The sequence below is a fragment of the Balaenoptera ricei genome, chromosome 5, assembly GCF_028023285.1.
Source record: "Balaenoptera ricei isolate mBalRic1 chromosome 5, mBalRic1.hap2, whole genome shotgun sequence".
Lineage (NCBI taxonomy): Eukaryota > Metazoa > Chordata > Mammalia > Artiodactyla > Balaenopteridae > Balaenoptera > Balaenoptera ricei.
The window spans coordinates 48557532-48575386 of record NC_082643.1 but is presented as its reverse complement, the minus strand read 5'-3'; the positions used below and the strand labels follow the sequence as shown (position 1 = coordinate 48575386).

Sequence of the window (17855 nt, the reverse complement as noted above, 5' to 3'; positions counted from 1 at the left end):
ATTTGCAATTCTGATTTGCCTTGCTCATTACATTCCAGACCTGAGCAATGACCTGAAATAGGGGGTTGTCCTAACCTGCAAATGCTGCCTCTCCCAGGAGGAGTATGCCTTGGGGACAATTACGAAGCAACTGCAATGTTCAATCTTTTCATTGGTAAAAGGAAGAACACCACGCCCTCCTCCATGAGAATTACTGAGCCCTACTCAATCCTTTCCTAAGTGGGAAATTCCTTCTGAAAGTAACAGAGCTTGAAACAGCAGGAGAGCATGTCAAACTCTAACTCTTCAAGGGTCAGTTCGGAAGAGTCTGCAATGAGCGGATATTTTTTGTTCTATTATCGGCATGTGTGACCCACGCAAGGGGCCCGTGCTCACACTCCTTTTCCATTTTCTCCTCCCCACTCTGTGTTTTTGCTGCTGTCCCCAAATCTGTGTTAGGTCTGGTCACGGAATTCTGAATCTCTCCTTTTTTTTTAATGTTGTCAACTGTTAATGGGTTGTGAAGACACACAGGTGAATGGATTGTGAAAGCTGCACACACATTGGCCTTCAGATTAATTTCACTTGACTAGTTCATTGGGTCCTGAAAGCTAGAAGCAAAAAGCAGGATCTAGTTCTTTTGAATAGTACGATGGAGATGAAGAGAAATATTGACTATTGTTATAAGCTGTAATAAACACATAATTCTTAAATCTCTGAATTCAAATGATGAGCCTCTTTGGCCTTTGAGGTGAGTTCATCTTTAGCCATTTGAAACCATCAAAGTTAAAAAAAGAAAAGAATGCATCACAGTTCCCACTAGTAAGCTGGGGGGTTGGGAGAAATTCTCACCAGATATAATCTTAGCCCGTTAAATTAGAGGAGCAGAGCTGTGGGGATCCAGCTGTGAATAGAAGAATAGCCAGCTGTGATGGCTCACTTCCACACATGTACCACTGTGAGTTCCAACTAGGGAGAAGTGATCATATTGGGACACCCACAGCATGCACCAACATAAACCCAGGGGGCCAAGGGCAGGGGAGAGAAGGGTCAGCCGGGACGAATCTGCAAGGAGACCAGATCCTTCTGTTGAACTCTCAGAGAAAATTTTGCTTTATGTGACTAACAGAGTAAGTTGATTTTTTTTTTTTTTAATGAGGTTTGTTTTTGCCTCTGGCTTTTGTTTTCGTCACACTATTTTTTCTTCTTCTCTCTTAAACTTTGTGTAGGCTCGGGAGGACGGCCTGACTGTGATTCAGCCTCATTCTCTCTCCTTTGTAAACTCTGAGAGACCAAGTGGAAAGATAATATATAATATCACTCTACCTTTGCATCCAAGTCAAGGTAAGGCGTGCAGTAAATGATCTTTTGAGTGGTGCTATTGTCTTCTACTTGTTGACCAGCCTTAAAAGCTCTGGAATTCTGTCTGCTTCTACTTGTTGAGATTTAAGGAGTAACAATTATTCATCACCTCTGTTCCTGTCCTCTGAGTTGAGAACCAATTGAGAGGGAGACCCTGTGGCCGGACAGATGGAGATGAATGTGTCAGCTTTGGTACTGACAGAGCTGGCCTGGAGAACATAGTGTGCACATAACTTCATCACTGGATGAGTTCCCCTCCCACGCACAGGCAGAACTGGACAGACCCACGCACTGCCTGTAGACACAGGGCCTGCCCTGGTGAGGTTCTGATAGGCGAGTGGACCGGACTGAGCATGCGCTAAGGACAAGGAGCTCCGCCAGAGAGCCCAGTGGGGGCTGAGCCACATGTACTCAGTTTCTCCCCCACATGGATAAGTCTCGCCTCCTCTCTTTTTTTTTTTTTGTTTGTGCTGGGTCCCCGCCTCTGCGCGAGGGCCCCCTCCAGCCGCGGCAAGCGGGGGCCACTCCCCACCGCGGCGCGCGGGCCTCCTACCATCGCGGCCCCCACCGCCGCGGAGCACAGGCTCCAGACGCGCAGGCTCAGCAATTGCGGCCCACGGGCCCAGCCGCTCCGCGGCACGCGGGATCCTCCCAGACCAGGGCCCGAACCCGCGTCCCCCGCATTGGCAGGCAGACCCTCCAACCGCTGCGCCACCAGGGAAGCCTCCCTCCTCTCTTTTTTTAACCCAGGTAATAAATTCTGTTTATGACTTCTGTAAGTTTATATAGTGCTCCTACAGATGAATACCCTGTGAGCTTCAAAAAACCAAATACGTTTACATTAGTATTATCGGTCACCCAAATGAAGGGGAAGGAAACTTCGTAATTGTGAGAACGTGCAAATGTTCTCATTAAGGAGATATTGACCCAGAAGACCATTTAGTATCTGTCATGTCAAATGCTTCACAACTCTGGAATTCCCATCGTGACAAACATGTGTCAGCACACGGTTCCGTGCCCTCGTACAGGAGCATGGAAACGTGGAACTACAATTAGAGGAGAGGTGGGCCCTGGCCATCAGTCCCCAGCCTTCAGATCCCTTAACTTTGGGCTCAGCTACCAAGCCAAGCCTGTGCCCAAAGAGATGTGTGTGTGCCTCACAGCGAGGAGATCAGCTTCTACAAAGACACTTCTGCTGCTGTCTCTGAGGCTGCTCTCCCAAGACCAACCACTGCCTTAGCTATAAGCCTTTCACATTATAAATTTCTCCTAAGGAGAAATTAAATTTCATTTCCCTTTTGATAAAGTCCAAAGAAATTAAAAGACTAAAAGTCATCCGTCTTCTTTTTTAATCTGCTAAGCCATAGCTAGAGTCGTCCTCCCTCCGTTGCTAGGGTGGAGATGTTCTTTCAGACCAGCAGCCTGAATGGCTGTAGGTCTGTCAGTCCCTCAGAAGCTGAATTAGTGTCCTCCTTTTAAAGAGTAACTAGGACATGAAAGATGATCATAGCATCAGTTCTGTACCTGCAAAATTTAGAAATGACAGGCAAATTTGCAGCCCCTAAAGCATTTATAACTTAGTGAGAATTGCAAATCGAGATCTTAGAACAATCAAGATACATCTTACTATTGCCAAAGGTCATCATAGAGACTAAGGAGTTTCTGAAGGAAAGAGGGTAGATTGAAAAAAATCTTTACAGCCTCACCAGGAGACCAGCCTGTGCCATTTTTGTAGTGACCTTGACCTTTGAACTTAAACTCAATTGAGAGAATCTCATAATTATGGTACAGTGTCTATGACTTCAGAATTCCCAGGTCTAAGCTACATTAGGGGGCAGTAGTTTGCATCTTACTATTGTTTATGGTCAATGAGACCTAGTCAAGAGTATCTGGGTTTCAGATTTGCCCTTTTCTTGAATAACTGAAGAATAGTGTACCAAGAACAACCTGAGAGCAATTGTTCCTGAAGGATAAAAGACTTCCACCAGTGGGAAAGGCAGCTTTATGGCTCTGATCATTCAGTCAGCCGTCAGAATTACTGTTGATTGCTCATGCCGTCTCTCTTCCTGCTAGGCATCATCGAACACAGGGACCAGCCTCACTCTCCCATCCGGTATTTCACCCAGGAAGACATTAACCAGGGCAAGATCATGTACCGTCCCCCCACTGCAGCCCCCCACCTCCAGGAGATCATGGCCTTCTCCTTTGCTGGTAATGCTTTTTTTCTCTATTTTGAGGCACCCAAGCTGCTCCTTGTGGTTCTTCAGGGCATACTTTTAATAAAGCCTTATTTTGTGCCTCCTGTATGGCAAGGCCCGAATGGGCCTTGGAGATCTAGTGGTGAGCAAAAAAGAGGCAGGAATCCTGGTCTTGGTGAGTTTGGAGATCCTAGGTATAGAGACAGAATTTGTTCAATCATCCCAGTAATGAATGTTTAATTGCAGGCTGAGATAAGAGCTCTAAAAAGAAGGAAGAATGTTCAGTGGTGGAATTGGACGTAGCAAGACTGACCTAGACTGAGGGTCCACTGGAGGCTGCCCCAGGGAGATATTGACAGAAGAGGGGTGGGTAGGAGCTAACTAGGCTAAGTGTGTGTGTTGGGATCATTGGGAGAACATTCCTGAAGGAAGGGCACATGTCCCTGTGCAGAGGCCCTGGGAGGGAGAGAACGTGACGTTCTAGGCACTGAAAAAAGTCATTGTGTCTGGAATGTGGAGGGTTGAACAGAGCGGGGATGGGCCTGGAGGGAGAGATAGAGGGCAGACCTTAAGGCCACTGTGAGACTGCAGGGATTTGGAGCCTTATCCCAAGAACAATAAGGACCTGGTGGAGGTTTTAAGATATAGGAGGATGCCTTTTCATAAGGATCTCATTGACTGCAGTGATGGGAGTGATTTGAGGATGAAGCCAGGACAGATGGGCATGTGGATGAGGGGAATCTAGTGCCATACTTCATGGAAGGTCCCATGTAGGCGACCTTTGGGATTAAAACCAGGATTTGACGAAGACACCTTTTTTAAAGAAGAGAAGATTGAGCAAAAGAATAACTACATTTCTAATTCAAGCAAGTGTGTGCCCTTCCACTAAGCCAAGATAGCCTTAATCCTTTGCCACCCATTATGTCTCCCCTTGACCCAGTATTCAAAGCTGCTGAGTTTTAAGTCCCTACCCCTAAATATTTCTGTGCTTTGGAATGATTCTAAAAATCTTGAAGCCTGTTTCTTTATGATCTTTAAGATGTATGTGTCACATAACACGATTAATATAGAGTATTATTTTTATATAGTAGCTTTAATCATACAGAACAGTTGGTGATTTCTTATGGTGAGTTGAACACGGGTTGAATAATTTTAGAGTTATGTTTTCAAGTATGGCAAACATTTAAAGTAATATTTGCCATTATTTACTATGCCATTATAGATGGAATTGTCTAGAAAATAATTAACTCCTCAATTAGATTGAAAATCCCTAAGCGCTGGGGTAGGCCTCTTCTCTAAGAGTATCCCCAGTGTTTACTAACTAGATAATTCATAGCCAGTGAAAATGTTCATGGTCCTCTAACCCCACCTTTACAAGACCTACTTTACAAGAAACTCAGGTTATCCTGGGCTTAGAGGGAAAGAAAACATGTCAGCCCTGGTTGAGGTTATTTCCGAATCCACTATGATCGCCTGTGTTCCTAGAGCTTTTTAGAGAGAGCAGACTCCCATCCTGTATAATCTACGGGATAAATGCCACGAGATAAATCTCTTACACTGTTATAGTGTGTAAATCAATGTCCCAGGCATCACTATATTCTACAATGGAATTGACCCAGCAGAAAGCCTTGTCAGTGATATACGACATCACCCACATTCACCGATTTGTAGGATTTTATGTACTGGTAAATTGGGATCTGAATGAATGTATTATAAATCACTCTAACTGATGTGATATAAAATTATTCCACTCTGTGGTTCTTTTTGTTACTTAAAATTAGTGTTGGCGCCATTAAAGTCAACATAACATTAGCAGACAACCTGGTGATCTTTCCTTAAGTCATAATAATTTAGGATAAAATGTCCTTTACTTTTCTAACCTCTGCCCTATATTTTGTACCTTTCCCATCTATTTCTGACCCCAAAATGTTTAGTATACTGATTTTCTCTCTTCTGTTCTTTCAGGTCTCCCAGACTCAGTGAAATTCCACTTCACAGGTGAAAATTTTAATCTCAATTTTATTAGAAAATGAAATTTTTCCTTCTTTTTGCTCTCTTCATCATTACTTTTAGCTATTTTCTAAGAACAACTTAAAAGTTACATAAGTTTCTTTTAAAATAATCACATGGCTCGTTAAAATAGTAATAGCTTAACTTAGTATTCATAGAAAAAAATAATTATAATCCACCAAGGATACCAAAGATTAGTGTTCTTTAAGCCCAGTTTCAACTTGTCCTAATATCTATTAAAAAGAGGTAATAATGATTAAGATCTTAGACTTTGGATCCAGTCTGCCTGGGGTTCAGCCTACTTTGGAATAGTTTCTTAACGTCTCTGTACCTGAATGCCTTATCCATCAATGAGGATAATAAATAATAATTACATATGTGTAAAGCTCCCAGAACAGTGATTGGCACATACAGGCTTACCTCGTTTTATTGCACTTTACTTTATTGTGCTTCGTAGATACTGCATTTTTTACAAGTTGAAGGTTTGTGGCAACGCTGTGTAAAGAAGTCTTATCGGTGCCATTTTTCCAGAAGCATTTGCTTACTTCCTGTCTCTGTGTCACATTTGGTAATTTTTGCAATATTTCAAACTTTTTCATTATTAATACATTTGTTGTAGTGATCTGTGAGCAGTGATCTTTGATGTTAATATTGTAATTGTTTTGGGGCACCAGAAACCACACCTGTATAAGACAGTAAGCTTAATAAAAGTTGTGTGTGTTCTGACTGTTCCACCAACTGGCCATTCCTCTCTTTCTTTCCCTCTCCTCAGGCCTCCATATTCCCTGAGACACAACAATATTGAAGTTAAACCAGTTAATAACCCTACAATGACCTCTAAGTTTTCAAGTGAAGGAAAAGTCACACATCTCTCACTTTAAATCAAAAACTAGGAATGATTAAGCTTAGTGAGGAAGGCATGTCAAAAGCCAAAATGGGCCAAAAGCTAGGTCTCTTGTGCCAAACAGCCAAGCTGTGAATGCAAAGGAAAAGTTCTTGAAGGAAATTAAAAGTGCTACTCCAGTGTACACACAAATGATAAGGAAGCAAAACAGCCTTATTGCTGATAGGAAGAAAGTTTTAGTGGTCTGGATAGAAGATCAAACCAGCCACAATATTCCCTTAAGCCAAAGCCTAATCCAAAGCAAAGCCCTAACTCTCTGCAATTCTATGAAAGCTGAGAGAAATGAGGAAGCTGCAGAAGAAAAGTTTGAAGTTAGCAGAGGTAGGTTCATGCGGTTTAAGGAAAGAAGCCGTCTTCTTAACATAAAAGTGCAAGGTGAAGCAGTAAATGCTGTTGCAGAAGCTGCAGCAAGTTATCCAGAAGATTTAGCTAAGATCATTAATGATGGTGGCTACACTAAACAACAGATTTTCAATGTAAATAAAACAGCCTTCTGTTGGAAGTGTTATGACCCAGACAGTGAGCTGTGATAGCTGTGTATAGACCTCAGCATCCTAGTTTTAGTTCAAGTACAATAGAAGCTGAGTGCCAATAAGCAAAAGCAGAATCAGACCTGGCATCTATGCTGATGCAAAATAGAGACAGGCTTCCTTACTTAGGTCTAGAGTGAGGATGGATGACCATAAATCCTTAAACAGCTGTTTAGTTGGGATTGATTATTCCATTAGAATCAACCATCCATATGTCCTATTATATTTCAGGTAGGGATAAATCTTAGTAGGGATAAAGTCATCTCCCTCAAACTCTCAGATATTCTTTTCTTCTTTGAGGGTTAAAAAGTCACACGTGAATTAATAGTAAATTTTAGGGTTGTGTCATTGGTTTTTTATTTTTTTATTGTGATATAATTGACACATAACATTGCATTATTTTCAGTTGTACAACATAATAAGTTGATATTTGTATATATTGCAAAATGATCACCACAATAAGTCTAGTTAACATCTGTCACCATGTATAGTTACAAATTTTTTTTCTTGTGATCAGAACTTTAAAAATCTACTCTCAGCAACTTTCCAATATGCAATACAGTATTATTAACTATAGTCACTATGCTGTACATTATATTCCCATGTTTTATTTATCCATTCATCCACCAGTGGACACTTAGGTTGTTTCCACATCTTGACTGTTGTGAATAGTGCTGCAATAAACATGGGAGTGCATATATCTCTTCGAGATACTGATTTCATTTCCTTTGGATACCCACCCAGAAGTGGGATTACCACATCATGTGGCAGTTCTAGTTTTAATTTTCTTAGGAGCCTTAATACTATTTTCTGTAGTGGCCGCACCAATTTACATTCCCACCAACAGTATAAAAAGGTTCCCTTTTCCCCATGCCCTCATAACACTTGTTATCTTTTGTCTTTTTGATAATAGCCATTCTAAGAGGTGTGAGGTGATATCTCATTGTGGTTTTTTTTTTTTTAATTAATTAATTAATTTATTTATGGCTGTGCTGGGTCTTCGTTTCTCTGCGAGGGCTTTCTCTAGTTGCGGCAAGTGGGGACCACTCTTCATCATGGTGCGCGGGCCTCTCACTTTCGTGGCCTCTCTTGTTGTGGAGCACAGGCTCCAGACACGCAGGCTCAGTAATTGTGGCTCACGGGCTTAGTTGCTCCGCAGCATGTGGGATCTTCCTGGACCAGGGCTCGAACCCGTGTCTCCTGCATTGGCAGGCAGATTCTCAACCACTGCACCACCAGGGAAGCCCTCATTGTGGTTTTGATTTGCGTTTCCCTGATGATTAGTGAGTGAGAAACTTTTCATGAACATGTTGGCCATCTGTGTATCTTTTTTGAAAAATGTTTCAGATTTTCTGCCCATTTTTAAAATCAGATTGTGGGTTTTTTTGCTATTAAGTTGTATGAGTTCTTTATATATATATATATATATATATATATATTTTTTTTTTTTTTTTTTGGATATTAACCCCTCATCAGATACATGATTTACAAATATTTTCTCCCATTCTGTAGGTGGCCTTTTCATTTTGTTGACGGTTTCCTTTGCGGTGCAGAAGCTTCTTCCTTTGCTGTGCAAATGGGATGTAGTCCCACTTGTTTATTTTTGCTTTTGTTGTCAAATTCAAAAAGCCAAGGCTGATGTCAAGGAGCTTACCGCCTATGTTTTCTTCTAGGAGTTTTATAGTTTCAGGTCTTATGTTCAAGTCTTTAATCCATTTTGAGTTAATTTTTGTGTATGGTATAAGCTAGTGGTTCAGTTTCCTTCTATTGCATATGGCTGTCCAGTTTTCTTAACACCATGTCTTGAAGAGACTGTCCTTTCCCCATTTTATAGTCTTTGTTCTTTTTCATAAATTAATTGACCTTATATCTGTGGGCTCTCTATTCTGTTCCTTTGATCTATATATCTGTTTTTATGCCAATACCATACTGTTTTGATTACTATAACTTTGGAATACAGTTTGAAATCAGGGCTCATGATGCCTCCAGCTTTGTTCTTCTTTCTCAAGACTGCTTGGCTATTTGGGGTTTTTTTTGTAGTTCCATACAAATTTTAGGATTGTTTGTCTCATTTTTGTGGAAAATGCCATTGGAATTTTGATAGAGATTGCATTGAATTTGGAGATTGCTTGGGGTACTATGGTCGTTTTGACAATATTAATTCTTCTAATACATGAGTGTGGAATATCTTTCCATTTATTCATGTCTTCAGTTTCTTTCATCAATGTCATATAGTTTTCATTGTACAGGTCTTTCACCTCCTTGGTTAAATTTATCCCTAGGTATTTTATTCTTTTTGATGCAATTGTAACTGGGATTATTTTCTTAATTTCTCTTTCTACTAGTTTGTTATTAGTGTATAGAAATGCAGCGGATTTTTCTCTATTGATTTCGCATCCTGCAACTGTACTGAATTCATTTGTTCTCTTGGTTTTTGGTGGACTCTTTAGGGTTTTCTATATATAATATCATGTTATCTGCAAATAGTGACAGTTTTATTTCTTTCTTTCTGATTTAGATGCCTTTTATTTCTTTTTCTAGTGTTCTGTCATTGTTGAAAAGAACCTAGTATCAGCTCATTTCTAGTGACAGACTTCTAGATAATTCATACATCGGTAATAAGATACAACAGATTATAGCAATTTACATTTTACAAAACAATTTACAATATAAGCTGTCTCATTTAATCCTAATAACAATATTGTAAGGACAGGTTTTATTTTAGCATTTGAAAGCTGAGGAAACTAAGGGTCATTAGAGCAGTAATCTGCTCATGTTTCCATACCTGGTAAGCAGTAGAACCAGGATTTTAATACAAGTTTCTGACTCTGAGTATGAGATATTTAATTTAGTCTGTCTGTCTGTGTTATGGTCATGCAAAACAAGTATCATGGTAGTGTGCCAGTTTGGTTTCCAAGCCTCAATACTTACCTGAAAGCTTGAATAGGTGAAGGGGTTAACTATTAACCTTCTCCAGGACTTTATGTTAAATGATCCATGAACCTATTATACAGAGTAAAGGAAATGGACCTTGGGCCGACCTTAAATTAATTTATCTTGTTTCTGCCTAAGGTTCTTTTTTTTACTGTTGAGTGATTTAAAAAAAAAAAATTACTTTGGACTTAATTTTTTAGAGCAGTTTTAGGTTTACAACAAAATTGAGAGGAAGGGGACTTCCTTGGTGGTCCAGCAGGTGGGACTCCGTGCTCCCAATGCAGGGGACATGGGTTCGATCCCTGGTCAGGGAACTAGATCCCATATGCATGCCACAGCTAAGAAGTCCACATGCTGCAACTAAAAGATTCCTGCATGCCGCAACTAAAGGTCCCACATGCCACAACTATGACCCCGTGCAGCCAAAATAAATAAATAAATATATTTGTTTTAAATTGAGAGGAAGGTACAGACATTTTCCCCATACCCCCTGCCCCAACACATGCATAGCATAGCCTCTCCAATTATCAACATCACTCACTAGAATGGTACACTTTTTACCAAGGATAAACCTACATTTGCACATCATAGTCACCCAAAGTCCAGTTTGCTCTAGAGTTCACTCTTGGTGTTGTGCATACTATGGGTTTAGACCAAGGTATGGCATTTTTGCCATATGGCATTTCCATCATTATAATATCATACAGAGTATTTTCACTGCCCTAAAAATTTTCTGTGCTCTGCCTATTCACCTCCCCCCACCTTTGGCAACCACTATTTTTATTGTCTTGCATAGTTTTACCCTTTTCAGAATATCATTTAGTTGTACTCATACAATATGTAGCCTTTTCACATTGGCTTCTTTCACTTCGTAATATGCATTTAAGATTCCTCCTTCTTTTCATAGCTTGGTAGCTCATTTATTTTTAGTGTTGAATAATATTCCATGGTCCAGCTGTACCATAGTTTATCCATTCACCTACTAAAGGACATCTTGGGCTGCTTCCAGGTTTTGGCAATTATGAATAAAGCTGCTATAAACATCTGTGTGCAGGTTTTTTGTGTAGACCTAAGTTTTCAACTCCTCTGGGTAAATACCAAGGAGTGCAATTGCTGAATTGTATGTATAGTGAGAGTATGTCTAGTTTTATAAGAACCAGCCAAACTGTCTTCCAAAGTGGCTGAACCATTTTACATTCCCACTAGCAATATATGAGAGCTCCTTTTTTTTTTTTTAAAGGCGGGGGGGGGCGGAGGGGGGAAGCCTTTTTAATTAATTTATTTATTTATTTATTTTTGGCTGTGTTGGGTCTTCGTTTCTGTGACAGGGCTTTCTCTGGTTGCCGTGAGCGGGGGCCACTCTTCATCGTGGTGCGCGGGCCTCTCACTATCGTGGCCTCTCTTGTTGCGGAGCACAGGCTCCAGACGCGCAGGCTCAGTAGTTGTGGCTCACAGGCCTCGTTGCTCCGCGGCATGTGGGATCTTCCCAGACCAGGGCTCGAACCCGTGTGCCCTGCATTGGCAGGCAGATTCCCAACCACTGCGCCACCAGGGAAGCCCAAAAGCTGCTTTTGCTCTACATCCTTACAAGCATTTGGTGTTGTCAGTGTTCCAAATTTTGCCCATTATAATTGGTGCACAGTAGGATCTTGTTGTTTTAATTTGCAATTATCTGCTGACATATGATGATGGGCGTATTTTCATATGCTTATTTGCCATTTGTTCCTTCTTTGGTGAGGTATTTGTTGAGGTTTTAAGTCTATTTTCTAATTGGGTTGTTTCTTATTGTTGAGTTTTAAGAGTTCCTTGTACATTTTGGATAAGAGTCCTTTATCAGATCTGTCTTTTGCAAATATTTTTTCCCAGACTGTGGCTTGTCCTCTCATTCTCTTGACATTTTCTTTCACAGAGCAGAAGTTTTTAAATTTAATGAAATCCAGCTTATCAATTATTTTTTTCATGAATCGTGTCTTTGGTGTCATATCTAAAGAGGTATCACCACACCCAAGGTCATCTAGGTTTTTTACTATGTTATCATCTAAGAGTTTGTAGTTTTGTGGCTTACATTTAGTTCCATGGTCCATTTTGAGTTGACTGTTGTGAAAGGTATAAGAGGTTCCTTTTTTTAAAAAGAGAAAAACTTTTGGAATCTGGTAGGAAAGAAGCCATCTCTTTTAGCAGAGTTTTGTGAGAGAAAAATTTAACTTGGACACATAATGAACTAAGGCAGCAAGAAGCCCAAGCCCTGACATTAACCCATGGAATGAGGGAGAACCGCTCATTTGGTTAATCAGCTAAGCTGAGACAGCAAACTGATATTCCTGACCCGAGTGCTCAAGACAAGCACAGTTGCTCTACAGAACCATCCAAAGCGAGGAAAACACACAGGGTGAATGGTGCCTACAGGAGGCATCTGACCAAAGAGGCAGTTTGACTATCTCTCAGAGAAATCAAAAACGTTGCTTAAAGAGAGGGCTAGACATGTAATTACTAAATTTTGATTATAAGTTCTTATGTTTGCTTGCAAAGCGCTTCACCCTCATGGTATATTTTGTTGTTATGTTACATGTACCAGAAAACAGCTTTCCTCACTTTACTTATAGAGACAAGGATATACCTTGGTCACACCGACAGCTGTGCGATATGACCAAAGCTGTTTAAGTTTTAGGGCCTTTCCTTTCCTCTTCTGTAAGGTAAGGATGGTGAAGACTCCCTGAGGTGGCCCCCCCCACTTAAAAATAAAATCAATGTAAAACATTAAAAAGATAGAATTGTATTTTGCGATCATTTATTTTTATTTAATAAAGGGACTTCTTAACTTAGTTTCCAGGGACTTCAGAGAATCCTGAATCCACTGAAATTTATGAAAAAGTTTGTACTTTTGTCCTCAAACTCCCAAAAGTTAAGAATCATTGGTCCCTACCTCTGACCATCCAGAGACCACAAAAGATTGAGCACAAAGAAGCAGATACAATAACTTTGACATTTGACTGAATGACCAGAGCCATAAAACCTTCATTCTCACAGGGATACTATCTTCTGTCCTTCAGTAGAGCTATTTCTGGACTTCTCTAGGACATGGAATGTACCTTATAAAATTCAACCATATCTTTTAGATGTGTTCTCAAGGAAAAGACAAATCTAAAACCTGTTGGAATCATTACCAGGAGTCACTAAGTGATGGTTCACTTGGCTGAAGTAGAGGTCAGATTCCTACTGACTTGTTAACTAAGTCCACGAGAAAGTAGTGAAGGAAACCTGTTTCTTGTAACCAACCCATGTATAAGCATACCACACATTTAAAATATCAACAGTGCAGTTTTCTCAACAGGCACTGCAGATAAATACAACAATGAGTGGGTGGTGCAGGTCTTCCTCCAAACCTGGCTTTTAGAGAAGGGAAGGCGTGTTAAGATACAGGAAAGTGGAAATAAGAATCAAGGGTCTGGCAAATCTGCTTTCATTTCTCTCCAGTGATCAATGCTCACTTGGATGTCAGGTAATCCAGGGGAATAAAATCTTAAGGTCAATGTTTTATTCACAAAGGTGTCTTCCGTTTAGTGCATCGTGCATAATGACCAGGTAAAAATGGGTCTGCTTACTTCCAAACAAATGACATTAGAATGATCTGTGTAGACATTTTCTATCCTTTTAAATAATTATTTTCTAATGAGACAGACATCATTTCTAACAGAGATATTCTGAAAAAAATATTTCTCTGGAACATTGGAAGAATGAATTGAATCTAAAATATTCCATAAATAAAAGCTTCTACCAGCATCACCTAAGAGTGCATATTTTGTATTACTTTCCCTTCCACTAATATTTGTCAATATCACCTTGTTGTGAAAGTTGCTTCTTAGAATGACTTTGTTGTTATGGTTTTAGCTTTTTTGTTATTCAGTAGAAAGAGCTTTGTAGAATAGCTCACAGTATCTTGCTTGCTTACATTTTCCATTTATAAGCATCTCTTCAAAGTGTTAAGGTAATCTAAAAAAGCTTCTGGCTACATATTTATAGAACTAGCCTACAGGTGACCAGACTACAAACTGATGTGTGTGTGTGTGTGTGTGTGTGTGTGTGTGTGTGTGTGTACTCTTTCTAGTTTCGGATGGAGGGCACACAAGTCCAGAGATGGCCCTCACCGTTCACTTACTTCGCATTGATCGGCACCCGCCAGTGTTCCAGGTTACAGCTCCACTGCTTAAAGTCAGCCCAGGAGGCAGCACTTCTATAGGTAAGAACTGGGAACCTGAAAGAAACATGGCTTTGGAAATGGAACCATATTTCAATAACAGTCCCTGTATAAATCTCTTCACGGTTACCAAAAAGTAGTGACCTTCTCTTCCAGAAGTTGCAGGCATCTCATCCATAGCCATCCCTCTGCCCATTTCCATGCATATGGAAGCAGCATGGAGAGAAGGAAATAAACCCTTCAGAAGCCAATGCTCAGTGATGGAATACAACACAGAATTTATTTTCCAGTCTCTAGGAGTTTGATTTGTTGCCATCGCTAAAATATAAAGTAACACAGAGCAGAGAAGAGAAGAGAGGGAAGTGGTTTCAATGACTGCTCTTGTTTTCTCTTTAGAAAGTAAAGAGTAACAGTAGGAGTGACAAGTCACCATAACCTTCAGAAGCTGTGAAGAGTTAGAGTTGGCCCACCTGTTTTATATGTGATTTTATTTACCTATTAGTATACTTACTTTTTAGAAGTTTATTCTTTTACCAAGAACGTCTTAAGAGCCAATAGTGGGTATTGTGATTTTTGTAAGCTTTGCTCTACACATCCTTATCCAGTTCCTACCTATGGGTATTGGCCTAAAATTACTTATCATCCAACTTATAAACAAGCCACAGATACAAAGATGACTGTCCCTTTTGCCCCACTCCTTCTCGTGTCAGTGATAGCCAGAGCAGCCATTGTTAAAATAACTTGGCTCTTCTGTAGATTCAGAGAAAGGAGAAGGGAAGAAATGATGAAAAGCAAACATAATTTCTTAGAGTATTTTCTGGAAGGAAGCCTACCCGGTCAGTCAGGACTGACCTTTTCATGGGCTACCATTCCCTCATTTGTATGGAAGAAAAAAGGTATTCTGAATTCAGAACTTCCTACTCGTAAGATAACTTTTGGAAGAACCTACTTGTAATTTGGGAACTGACTGTATTATCAAGTTTTCACTCTTTTTTGTAGTTGATTCAAATTAGACAGCACTTTTTCCTACCCATCAGATTACCCACAACACGGCTTCCAGCCTGGCCTGGGGCTTTACTGTACCCAGAGTATACAGTTGTTAATGTACACATCTTCTCACCATGCTCTATTCTCCTGACTGCAGGACTTCAGTTGGTAGTAAGAGACACGGAGACAGTGCCTGAAGAACTCCTCTTTGAGCTCCGGAAACCTCCCCAGCATGGCGTGCTCCTTAAGTACACAGCTGGGTTCCCAGGGCCCATGGCCTCAGGTAGCTGCTCACTCTGTCATTGGCCTGCTTGGATTTCTTTTTTTTTTTTAATATTTTAATTTTATTGTAGTATAGCTGATTTACAATGTTGTGTTAGTTTCAGGTGTACAGCAAAGTGATTCAGTTATACGTATGCATATGTTTGTTCTTTTTTAGACTCTTTTCTCATATATGTTATCACAGAATATTGTTCTCACATTGCAGTTGGTTTTATGTCTCAGACAAGAAGTAAAGCAACACTGTGGGATAAACTATGAAGAGATACGTAGAAAGGAAAAACCTTTAGTGTTTAGTCCATTGGCTGAAGTATCTGGGACTTCTTTCTCTGTACCACTACCCACACCCCAAAACTATGAAGCTATTTCCTCAAGTTGTAGGTAAAATTTGTTGATTTCTGAAACCTGGAGTAAATGCATTTAGAACGACCTTACGTGAGTTGGTCGACCTTACGAAAGCTGCCACTTTCCCATGGTCTGTTCATGGAGATAAATTTGTCTTCCTTATTTTGGTCTGTGAAGCTTCACAATATTTTAAGCACTGTGACTCTGAGAGTGTAAACTACATGTTTCTTCACCACTAAAAAAGGGTGGTAATGTGCCCAGCTTTCCAAAATAATACCTATTGAGCTTTCCCTGATTATAAAGAATAATACATGCTGATTGTTTAGGAAGTACAGAATAGTGCAAAGAACACAACTAAATCTAATTTTTAATAGTCGGCTCTCATATATTGAAGTGAATATTATCCCTTTCAAAGTTGTCACCTTGGGATGACAGAATATACTTATTCTGACAATCTGTACTTTCTCAAAACATTTATATAATTCCTAATAGGCATGTAATAATGCACTCTTCTGAATATCTCTGCAGAGAGAGGGTGTCAAATCTTTGACCTTGAAGGTACATTGAATTTTAAGAGCAACAAATAGGCACTTAGGAGTCACAAAGGCAGATTTTTAAAAAACTTAACTGAACAAAAGAAGTATTGTTAAGATAGATTTCTGACTTAAAAGCTTTTGCACAGCAAAGGAAACCATAAACAAGATGAAAAGACAACCCTCAGAATGGGAGAAAATATTGGCAAATGAAGCAAGTGACAAAGGATTAATCTCCAGAATTTACAAGCAGCTCATGCAGCTCAATATCAAAAAACAAACAACCCAATCCAAAAACGGGCAGAAGACCTAAATGGACATTTCTCCAAAGAAGATATACAGATTGCCAACAAACACATGAAAGAATGCTCAACATCATTAATCATTAGAGAAATGCAAATCAAAACTACAATGAGGTATCACCTCACAGCAGTCAGAATGGCCATCATCAAAAAATCTACAAACAATAAATGCTGGAGGGTGTGGAGAAAAGGGAACCCTCTTGCACTGTTGGTAGGAATGTAAACTGATACACCACTATGGAGAACAGTATGGAGATTCCTTAAAAAACTAAAAGTAGAACTACCATATGACCCAGCAATCCCACTCCTGGGCATATACCCTGAGAAAACCATAATTCAAAAAGAGTCATGTACCACAATGTTCATTGCAGCTCTGTTTACAATAAATAGCCAGGACATGGAAGCAACCTAAGTGCCCATCAACAGATGAACAAATAAAGAAGATGTGGCATATATATACAATGGAATATTAGTCATAAAACGAAATGAAATTGAGTTATTTGTAGTGAGGTGGATGGACCTAGAGTCTGTCATACAGGGTGAAGTAAGTCAGAAAGAGAAAAACAAATACCGTATGCTAACGCATATATATGGAATCTAAAAAAAAAAAAAAAAATGGTTATGAAGAACCTAGGGGCAAGACGGGAATAAAGACGCAGACGTAGAGAATGGTCCTGAGGACACGGGGAGGGGGAAGGGTAAGCTGGGACAAAGTGAGAGAGTGGCATGGACATATATACATTACCAAATGTAAAATAGGTAGCTAGTGGGAAGCAGCCGCATAGCACAGGGAGATCAGCTCAGTGCTTTGTGACCACCTAGAGGGGTGGGATAGGGAGGGTGGGAGAGAGATGCAAGAGGGAGGAGATATGGGGATATATGTATACGTATAACTGATTCACTTTGTTATAAAGCAGAAACTAACCATTGTAAAGCAATTATACTCCAATAAAGATGTTAAAAAAAAAAGATAAATTTCTGGCATCCTAAGGGAACTGTGTTAGGAGCATAACAGTCATAGCTCAGTTTCTTTACCATTATATTTAACCTATATTTGTGTAATTAATATGCGAGTTCTAAAGATGTTTGTAAATTATTAGTTTTATTACTTTTTTTAGGCACATTACCACTAGCACCAGTAAATCACATTAACACAATGTTGAAAGAGAAGGCTTAGAAGATGAATACAAAGAATAAATAAATTATTTTGTTTTATTATATAACATCAATTATGACAGTCAATAATCTATGAAGAAGTAGAATTGAATAAAACATCCAAGAAGACCAGTTCCTCAAC

General features: G+C 39.8%; 1 protein-coding gene across 4 annotated transcripts in view; it reads left to right on the top strand.

Moving 5' to 3' along the window:
* Nucleotides 1-17855, top strand: part of FRAS1 (Fraser extracellular matrix complex subunit 1) — a 447355-nt gene that overhangs the window by 326627 nt on the left and 102873 nt on the right. For all 4 annotated transcript variants that reach the window (XM_059922796.1, XM_059922794.1, XM_059922793.1 and 1 more), the window contains exons 33-37: nucleotides 1209-1323; nucleotides 3415-3552; nucleotides 5505-5537; nucleotides 14023-14154; nucleotides 15257-15382. In XM_059922796.1, the coding sequence (XP_059778779.1) occupies nucleotides 1209-1323; nucleotides 3415-3552; nucleotides 5505-5537; nucleotides 14023-14154; nucleotides 15257-15382 (544 nt within the window). The remainder of the gene's footprint in view (nucleotides 1-1208; nucleotides 1324-3414; nucleotides 3553-5504; nucleotides 5538-14022; nucleotides 14155-15256; nucleotides 15383-17855) is intronic.